The sequence below is a fragment of the Symsagittifera roscoffensis genome, unplaced genomic scaffold (genome assembly GCF_963678635.1).
Source record: "Symsagittifera roscoffensis unplaced genomic scaffold, txSymRosc1.1 SCAFFOLD_351, whole genome shotgun sequence".
Classification (NCBI taxonomy): domain Eukaryota; kingdom Metazoa; phylum Xenacoelomorpha; order Acoela; family Convolutidae; genus Symsagittifera; species Symsagittifera roscoffensis.
Window position 1 is genome coordinate 49,021 of NW_026971259.1, and position 10,656 is coordinate 59,676.

General features: G+C 33.4%; 1 protein-coding gene across 1 annotated transcript; it reads left to right on the forward strand.

The window, feature by feature from the left end:
* Window positions 1-395: 395 nt before the first annotated feature.
* LOC134856280 (neuronal acetylcholine receptor subunit beta-3-like) lies at window positions 396-1,486 on the forward strand. Its single transcript, XM_063872630.1, has 2 exons — window positions 396-698; window positions 1,103-1,486. The coding sequence occupies exons 1-2, from the start codon at window positions 458-460 to the stop codon at window positions 1,483-1,485; spliced, it is 624 nt and encodes a 207-aa protein (XP_063728700.1). The 5' UTR covers window positions 396-457; the 3' UTR covers window position 1,486.
* Window positions 1,487-10,656: the final 9,170 nt, after the last annotated feature.

A 10,656-nucleotide genomic window follows, 5' to 3' on the forward strand; every position in this document is an offset into this window, starting at 1 on the left:
GTTTTCACTGACAAATGTTTTTTTTTGTTTCAATTGGACGGCGATAGAAGAAGTTATTTTTGGTAGATTATACTTTGAATTGAACATTTTTTTCACAGTTTAATTTTAATTAAAGATGAAAATTTGGATCATTTTTGTCTAATTTTGCTTTGTTGGAACTTTTTGCCGGCTAAACTTGAGGAAATCTGTTTTCAGAAGTTCTAGTTTAAACCGGATTAGACTTGATTCTTGATTGATTCTCAGAAAGAATAAGGGAGATAACAGTCTGTGCTGCCCAATCGGCGAATAAGTTTGTCTCGACTCGGCGTTTTAAATCCATGTCGTTTCAGTTGATTTCCAGGAAACTATTTTGGAAAACGACCAATGGGACGTTTTGGTCCGACCACTATCATCCGACAATAAAATTAATCGTATTTTTGAACTGGAAGTTTCCCTGCGCCGACGACCTCAATTTTACATGCTGGTTTTAGTATTACCATGCCTGGTTCTCTATACCATCTCCAGTTTATGCTTCGTTTTGCCTTCGGACGCAACTGAGAAAGTCTCGTTTGCGGTGACTATTCTGTTGGCGGAGGTGGTAGCGTTCACCTCTCTCAGTAATGTGTTACCGGAGAGCTCAGAAAACACTCCAATTTTGCTTTATTTTCTGTCGGCTGTCATCTGGCATATGGGGATACTCTGCATAGTGGCTGTACTTGGTGAGTGACTATTCAACATCCCAGTCTGTAAAGTTCAACATGAAAATATAGCCTATACATAAGTACGTTTAAATGGGTACGTTTTTTTGGTGAATTCGTTTGAAATGTCATTTTGAAAAGTCTAAAAAAACTTACCAGAATTGAAAAATCAATTTGAGCCTTTTCAGCGTCATAATCCGTTTTGAGCTTCCAAAAGTTAGAGACTCAACCTCTTTTAGTAAGGAAAATTGCACTATGCATCTTATAGAGTAACTTATGTATTGAGAACAGCATGTCTTGTCCTGCTTTCATTCAGTTGTTTTTTTTTCTTGAGAAGCGAAGGAAAAAACTCAGCTATATATTACCTGTTCCTTCGAAAATCAGTATATTGTTCGTTTTAAAATTGTAGAATGCTCGTGTTTCAGTCGTGAACATCAGTCAAAACGGATGGCAAACTTGGATGAGTCCCAGAATGAAGCAATTCATCAGCTCGCCTTATTTAAAACTGATCAAAATGGTCCCCTTCTCAGAACAAGACCGATACCGTCATCTCTCCATCAAACGAAACTCGTATGGTAATGTCGTCGATCGACTGGGCCGAAATGTATTGCAAGTCACGTTCGAAGACAATAACGAAGAGAAGTTGGAGCTGGAAAAAGAAAAGAACGACATTCGGTGGCGTTTTCTGGCCATAGTTGTGGACCGAATCTTTCTTTTGATTCACACTGTGGCAATCACGTCTAATATTTTGTACTTCACTTGCAACTTTGCCATCGGTAATGTCCAGAGATGGCTAGAAGAAAAGTGATAAATTGGTAACGCAACACTTTGGCATATAATTCTAAAGTTGATGCTCAAAGAGTTTCAAGTATATATTATAAACACAATTAAATCTGAAACCGTTTTCAAGTACCTCCGAAGGGTAGGTTAGACCAAAAACTCCGAAGGGTAGGTTAGATTATTTATCTAATCCTGAAACTTAACAAGGATAGCAGGTTGCCGTGCAAGTAACCCAGAATGTTCCGACCATAATCTCAGAAATTTTCTTTTGAACTCAGTGAACTCGAGTCTTCTCTTGTACGCCATGTGATGATTAAGCAATACAAAATTGTTAAATCTAAACAATTATGCGTCAAAATTCAATGAGTTAGGCAAAAACAGCAACAATTGTCTTCAAAAAATGAACAAACAAACAGATGAAAAATTTTTTCAAAAATCTTTTTGATTTTTTTCCCCCATTTTTTGCTCTAAAAACTTTAGATGTTTTCAGAAAACTTCTTTTTGCCGGAGAAAAGCTAGTTAAAGCTTACAAAAATATATATAATTTTTGCAAAAATCTTATAAATATCAAACATAACGAACATTACTTGATCGATTTACCCGCTCTAAAAAAACGATAAATCAAAAATTTCAAACCGTTTTTTCTCGACTTTGGGATTTTTTGTAATTTTTTTACTATCGTCCCGGGTTGGCCTCCATAGACCAAAAATGCTAATCATACAATTCCATAAACTAAGTCTATGAAAAAATACTATTCATACAAATTTCATACATTTTGCTTAAATGGTGTCATCGAAATTTCGAAGAACTTTTCTCTTGTTTTGGCATAAATTTTGGTGTATCGTACAAAATAAAAAAGAAAAACTTTTTGTCAGAAAAAATGCTAATCATACATTTCCATATATGGAAATTGTATGACTAGCATTTTTTTTTGATGGCGACAACAAAATTTTTCAAAGTATTTTTGAAATTGCCGTCAAAAATTTTTTTGTGTTTTTTTCAACCGCAAAATGATTTTCGTACTCAAAGAAATATTTTTTGAAAAAAAGTATTTTGCATGCAAAATTTATTTTTTTGTGTGTATAACGTAGTCCTGGATATACTAATATTAGATTTTTTTCCCTTTTCTCTTGATAACATTTTTCAAAAATGCTCGAGACTTTTTTGTATGGCATGTTTTTGTATGCCTTGATCGATGTCTGTTAATTTGAAAATTCAAATTTTAGAAATAGTCATCTTTGACAATTTTTGCAAAAATGTAAAAGTTTGGCACTTTTGTTATATTATTTGCGTAAGACAGAACTAACACATTGCAGGCTGTTTCCAAAGCGTTTTTAATGCGAGACGGCCAAACCTTTGGTTACTACGTTTGATTAACCAAGGTTTATGTCATTTAAGTTCGGTTACGAACACAACCAAAAAATTTTGAGAAATTAAAATGCAAAAAATCAATTTTTTTGGTTTATGGAAAAATGCAAGTCATACAATTTCCATATATGAAAAAATACTAATCATAGACCTTTCAAGCAATTTTCTGTACGTATGGAATTGCATGGAAAGTGTATGACTAGCATTTTTCCATATATGGAAATTGTATGACTAGCATTTTTGATCAACGCGGGGTTGGAATCACGACTGAACAATCTTTAGCATGTCCGATGATTACTCTGTGGCTCCTGACTTTGCGTGGAAAATTACAAAAAAAAAAAAACCGGAATACAAAATTCCTCTTTCCCATTTCCAATGGTCGGATTAAAAAAAACTGCTGTTGAAAAGTTGAAAAAGTCAGCTCTAGCACAAACTTTTGGTCGCATTGTACCCTGAACAACAAAAACTTCTCAAATGAGCGCAAAGAACTGAATAATCCGACAGCCCCTTATTTGATCTCAAGTAAATTGTGATAATCATTTTTGGCGTGCTTGATATGTCTGACAGATGTAAGCACGCCTGGTTATTTCTATCCAGAGTTTCACCATTTGTGCCCAGATTCTAATGCTGAGAAACAAAACATGGGCATCGAAAAAAAGATAGTCATTTTTGCAGGGAAAGATTTGAAATTTGTGGATGATTTGGCAACCAACGCACTTGATTTCGACTTCATTTTTTTCCATTAATTTTTTTCCTTCTTAATTTTGACTTTTTAGCTATTTTTTAAAATAAACCCTACAGATTCAAAGTTTCAGGGAATTCGTCATTTTGGACAAACAGTCGCTGTTAGCTCAATATTTTCTTGCCCTACCCGCACCGAGCTCCCATGGATCATAATCGATTATATTGTCATAATATGGTCAGCATCAATAAAATGATAAAATAATCGATTATAATCCATTAAAAATGGATTACAATCCTAATATTTTTATCCCAACAAAAACCATCATAATCGTTTATAATCGATTATAATGGATTTTTTCGAGGGGTTATTCTTGAAATTTACAATTTTGTTCAAAATTATCTCATTTCCTGTTTAGTGTAGTTGCTACGTGTTATGTTTCATAAAAGGTTATATTTAGGTTTATAAATTTTTTTTGTCTCAACTTTTTCTAATTCATCGCAGTTTAACACTTCAATTTACCCCCCCCCCCCCAGCCAGTTAAGCCCCCAGTACCCAGTATACTACCACCTACCAGTTTACTATCCCCCGTTCGGTTTATTTACTCCTCCCCCCCCCCCCCAGATTTATTTAACCCCCCCCCCCCCCCCCGGTTTACTTCCCCATCCCCCCAGTTTACACCCCTCTCCCCAGTTTACTCTGCCCATTTAGTTGGGGAGGGGGGGGGGGGTAAAAAGCTTGAGAGGGCGAGGGGACGAAGTTGAGACATGGCATTTAGTAAAAGACAGGGCACAAATTCTGCAAATTTCTCGCAAAGTTAGCAAAATTTTGCAAAAATAATCGAATTTAGTTCTAAAAATGAAATGGATTATAATCAATTATAATGGATTATAATGAGTTTTCATTTCAAAATAATCGATTATAATGGATTGTCTTGGCAAAAATAATCGATTTCAGTGACAAAAATAATGGATTATAATCGATTATAATGGATTATAATGGATTATGTTTGTTCAAAAATAATCGATTATAATGGCTATATAATCGATTTCGTGGTCTGAATTTTACATCCGTAAGGGATTATAATCGATTATTTTTGTCTCTGGAATCCATTATAATCGATTAGAATCCATAAGCGCTCGGTTCGGGTAGCCACTACTAGATGGACAGATATGCAACTATTGCTGCAAACGAACTAACTATATTATTTTGTGGGTACGGGTAAAATATCTTTTGTGTACGGAACATATTACCGGCAAGGAAGTTCTGTTGTTTAAGCATGATCAAAATGGAATTTCGATTACTAAATGGTTGTCTAGATAATCAACTATTGTGACAAATTTAGACCACGCAATGGAATTTTAGTCCAATAAAATTGATTATAAAACTCGATTAAGGAAATTGAGTGTTAAAATTGATTAAAATCGACTATGAAAAATCTTCATTACTGATTTTATCCAACAAAATATAATGCGAGTGGGGAAAAACGTTGATATTAAAATTTAAACTTAAACAAGACTGCTCGTATCAGGGCGAAGCCCTGAATGTTCCGACTGCCTTTTAAGGTATTATGGAGCATTAATAACATTAAAAATTAAATGTCCTAAAAAAAATTAAAATTTTTTTTTCTAAAATTTGAAATTTTTTATGAAAATCATCACCTCACACGCCATATAAAATAGTAAAAGATAGATTTCGCTCCTTGTAACAAATCAATTAAGGCAATAAGCTTCTTTCAACCAATTTGGAACGATTTCTGAGCCGGATTAACTCTCCGCTTACGCGTTAATAGCGCGAAATATATCGCGCGTTAATTGTCCCAAATTGGCCAAAATGGCAATCTTTAAACCCCCATAACTTTACGAAAAATGATCACAGGTGAAATATCTTTTCAAATTTGAGCTCAGGGCAACAATATCTTTTGAATGATATAAAAAAAATTCCGTCAAAAATGGCTAGTTAAAAAGTCGACATTTGTCTGAAGAAAAAAAAAACCCACTCCGAGCACAAATATTCCGTTACTTTCGTACCGAAAGTCGGAACAACAATTTTTGTTTTTCATCAATACCGTCATTCAAGAGCTGCGTTTTAAGAACAGCCACTCAAAATAGATGCACTGATCTGGTTAATTCAAGCCATTCAGCTCTGAAAAAAAATCGATTAAACTCTATTTTACCACGAAAAAAGTGTGCAGATCAATTTAAATTTTTTTAATAAGTCTGTTCATTAAAAAACATCAGGTTATGAGTAAGAAATAAACGTTCGAGAATAACGGCAAGCACTATAACACTCGCACAATTTCTCTCGTGCAGCTAAGATCAGCGTAGGAAAACATAGCTGGCAATTGTTTCTTGCTTAGGTTGTCTGTGAAATTAGGAGTTTTACCATTATTGTGCTAGTTGTATTTTTACCCTAAACTGCTCATTTTCTGCGTGATACAGCTTCCGTCCAATAAATATAGCCTCAGTTTTGAGTGCGTTATCATTCGCCATGCAATAAAGTTTTATAGAAAGCATTATAGAAATATTCATATCAGGACTGCTCGTATTACGGCGAAGCCCTGAACACTCCGACTGTCCTTTATGTTCCATGAAGTAGTGTTTGGTTTGAAAAATAGATGCAACGTTCAAAAAAATTGAAAGTTTTTTCAGATGTTTTTTTTCAAAGATTATCCCCCGCCTGCTATACAGAACACAAAATAATACACTAAGTAAAATAGCAATTAGCAAAGTAACAAATAGATCAAATAGCATTCCTCAATTCAATTTAAAATGATTTATTTGGCTTACGCGTTAAAAGCCCAAAAATTATCGCTCATTAGTAACCCAAAAATTTTTAAATCCCCATAACTCTATAAAAATTATCACACATGAAATAATTTTATAAAATTGAGTTCAAAACAACAATACCTTACGACTGATAATTTTTTTGTCAAAAATGGCGAAACAAAAAACAATAATATTTGTCTTGAGAAAAAACCACCTCGAGGACAAAAATTCTGTTACCTTTTTTGAAAGTCAGAACAAAAACAAGCGCAAAGTTAGTCAAGGTTACAGCACAGAGCCAATTCTCAAACCTCCAGAACTTACCGAAAGCAATTGTTGAAAAATTGATGTTTTAAAGTTTGACCTCAAGAAGCCGATATCTTCTTTGGTGAAAAACTTTTTGCTGGTCTTAAAAACACTCGATAAGAAATAGTTCCTTACTTTTTCGAAAAAAAGTGTTAAGGGTAGATTAATTTTTATAACAAGTTCTAGTCAGTCTAACATGATTTGCAACCTTATCAAACTCCGGATGGCCATATGAACATTCCTTTTAGTTCTAATGACCAAATTTAACTTAATGTTTTAGAACATCCATTTTAGACCTATCAGTTCTCAAAATTTAGATTAAACAAATTGACGTCAATTTGATCTAATTTCCGAGAGTATGGCAAATACCAAAATATTCCGAAATTTTTTGCTGTAATTCTCAATACCATTTTTTCAAAAATGACTTGTGACTAGGTGCTTTTTAGGCATGTGCGTGAGTGAAAGCTGCGAATTTAGAAAATTGGTTTCCCGACAACGCAAGTTTTCTCGCTTAATTACTTTTTTGACAACGAATCTCTGTCAAAAACAACTTGAAAAACGTTCTAGAGGGGATTATCCACCAAACTTGATATCAAAGGTCGTAGATCAAAAACGTCAAACACTTTTTCCATCACAAAACACAGAAACAACGCCCTTCAAAAAAGGTATCAAACCGGATTTTTAAGCTTATATTTTTTGTTTTCATTATTTTATACAAAATCAAACATCACAATAGATTTTAAAGAATTATGAAAAAAAGTATGATGAACCTTTTTTCAGTACTATGGAATCTTTTTTAGAATGGAGTTGTCTGATAATCACTTTTTCCTTAATTTAAAATTGTCAACTTGAAATAATCTCTTTGTGTTGTCCAAAAACACAACGAAAACTTTTCTTAAATACAAAAAAAGGCATTGGCTAATTTGAAAAAAAATCATTGAACAACAATTTTGCAACCAATTTGCAAAAACGACAATAAATAGCAAAAAATGCTTTCCATGCATCATGCAGTTATCTATTCTAACCTTTACTACAAGCATGTTTTGATGAAGAAGTCATATCATAAAAGAAGTCATAGAAACAAACAAAACTAAATCATAAACAACCAAAGTGCACTCATCAAGTAAAGCCAGTTTGATTTTTTCAGCAACTTAAGCAAAAAACAATTTTTGTAAAAATGTTTTAAAAACTGCTCAAGAAATTAGTTATTCAAGCTAAAGTTAATTGCCAAGCATTTTGTTTTCAAAATTGATTTTTTTTGTCAAAATTTTAAAAATTGCATAAATATTTTAGACGTCGAATTTTCTCTAAATTTCGTTAATAAAACTGCATGATAAGCATTACTCATGCATTAAGGTCAACCAGGTATAATTGTAGAGTGAGAAGAGGCGAAGTGTTAGGTAATGAAATCTAGTTCAAAGCAAGTAACATGTGTAAATATCACACAACAAAATCGTGTAGTGGCTAGCACAAAAATTTTAAATCTGTAGCTTCTGAGTTATGACCTTTTGGCTATACTCATAGAGTAATTTCAGATAGGGTACACCGCGTGTTCGGCCCAATAGATTCGTGCAACTTTTTAGTCTAATACTAATCTTAATATTACTCTTACTAGATCTAATAGATCAATGGATCTAGTGTATACTGTTTTCTGCGTATTAGTTGTTGGAGTTTCATCCAGAAGGAGAACAACAGTAGTCTAAGATTTATTCAAATTGTTCTGGTGCTGAAACTACAAGTAGTTTCAGCACTTACGAATAATTGTCGGTGTTAGGGATGGAAAATGACTGGTTAGTAGTAATATTTTATAGTGATAGACAATTACATTTATAACCAATTATAAATTTCTAGTTTAGAACTGGTTCCACTTCACTATTGGATCCCCACCTGGACTAGGTTTTGACTAAATTTATGAAAACGTTAGGCTAATGTTCTCCAGGCTATAAGAATCTACATTAAATAGAGAACTACCATTTGGAAATAGTTTCTTATTGTTCCGACTTTCGATACGAAAGTAACGGAATATTTGTGCTCGGGGTGGGTTTTTTTTCTTCAGACAAATTTCGACTTTTTAACTAGCCATTTTTGACGGAATTTTTTTATATCATTCAAAAGGTTTTGTTGTCCTGAGCTTAAATTTGAAAAGATATTTCACCTGTGATCATTTTTCGTAAAGTTATGAGGGTTTAAAGATTGCCATTTTGGCCATTTTGACCAATTTGGGACAATTAACGCGCGATATAATTCGAGCTATTAACGCGTAAGCGGAGATTTAATCCGTCTTAGAAATCGTCCAAATTGATTGAACGAAGCTTATTTGCCATAATTGATTTGTTACAAGGAACGAAATCTATCCTTTTGTACTTTATATGGCGTGTGGGGGATGATTTTCATTTTAAAAAAATTTCAAATTTTAGAGAAAAAAAATTAGCTTTATTTTATTTCATTTAATTTTTTAAAGTTATTACTGCTCCATAAACCCTAAAAGGCAGTCGGAACATTCAGGGCTTCACCCTGATACGAGCAGTCTTGTTAAGTTTTCAATTTCTTCAGTTCGTATGAACACATTTTTGTTCCGACTTTCGATTCGAAAGTAACGGAATATTTGTGCTGGGGGTGGGTTTTTTTTTCTTCAGACAATTTTCGACTTTTTAACTAGCCATTTTTGACGGAATTTTTAAATATCAATCAAAAGGTATTGTTGTCCTGAGCTTAAATTTGAAAAAATATTTCACCTGTGATCATTTTTTGTAAAGTTATGGGGGTTTAAAGATTGCCATTTTGGCCAATTTGGGACAATTAACGCTCGATATATTTCGCGCTATTAACGCGTAAGCGGAGATTTAATCCGTCTTAGAAATCGTTCCAAATTGGTTGAAAGAAGCTTATTTGCCATAATTGATTTGTTACAATGAGCGAAATCTATTCTTTTGTACTTTATATGGCGTGTGGTGGGATGATTTCATGAAAAAAATTTCAATTTTTAGATTTTTTTTTTCATTTTCTTTTTATTACATTTAATTTTTTTTTATGTTACTACTGCTTCATAAACCTTAAGAGGCAGTCGGAACATTCAGGGCTTCGCCCTGATACGAGCAGTCTTGTTGATTGTGGCTTACAACATATGCATCGCAGCCTGAAAAACACAACTTATTCCTGTATTACGGTGAACTTTGATAGCCAAAAAACAATAATTTTGCAGTTGCAATTTTTCTGAGCACTTTTTATTTTCGAATTTATAGCTTACCTTGTTTTTAGCGTATTCTGTCAAATGAGAATCAGAGAAAATATTTTGTTGCCGGAGCAACATCTTTGAAAACCCATCGCGGATTGGACTAGACACTTTCAATCTTCTGATTTCCCAAGAGTACCAATAAGGCGGGGAAGTAAAAACCAGCAGATATCTCAATGAGCTGAACAACCCAGTAAACCGAAAGTCGAATTAAGCCGAAGCCCCCTTAGTCGACAATTCCATTCGCCGAAATAGGCATCATAAAGATATAGTTGACAAGATATAGTTGAGCAAACGAAATTTTTTTAATTTAAAATCAGAATCGATTAATGTATAATGTGTATAACGTGTAAAACACAAGCAAATACAATTTGTAAAATATGCTACAACCTGCCGAATTGACTAGCCAAAAAATTCCAAATGATATCATTAGTCTCCTTCGAGGGTCGTTTCTTCTTTGAAACGCATTTTAAGAAATTTTCGCACCAAGTTGTCCTACAATTGAGCTTTGCAAATTTTCTCACAGGCTCGCATATGTTTTGTTCGCGTTGTCGCAAGACTGAAAGTTTAATCAAAACAGCTTAAGATATCGCGAGTTGACCAAAAGTTCGTATCATAAAACTTCCATATGTGGAAAACTTTTTACCATACAGTTCCATACGTACAGAAATTTGTATGAAATCTCTATGACAAGCATTTTTCCATATATGAAAATTGTATGCTGAGTATTTTTCTATAAATCAAAAAGTTGAATTTTTTTGTAAACTTAATTTCTGAAAAATTTTAGGTTGTGTTTGTAACCGAACGCAAGTGGCAAAAACATTGGTTTACTCAATGCACCAAAGG

Coding starts and splice junctions, on each gene's coding strand:
- LOC134856280 (XM_063872630.1), top strand. CDS start 458: ATGCTGGTTTTAGTATTACCATGCCTGGTTCTCTATACCATCTCCAGT. Junction 699..1,102: donor CTGCATAGTGGCTGTACTTG/GTGAGTGACTAT, acceptor CTCGTGTTTCAG/TCGTGAACATCAGTCAAAAC.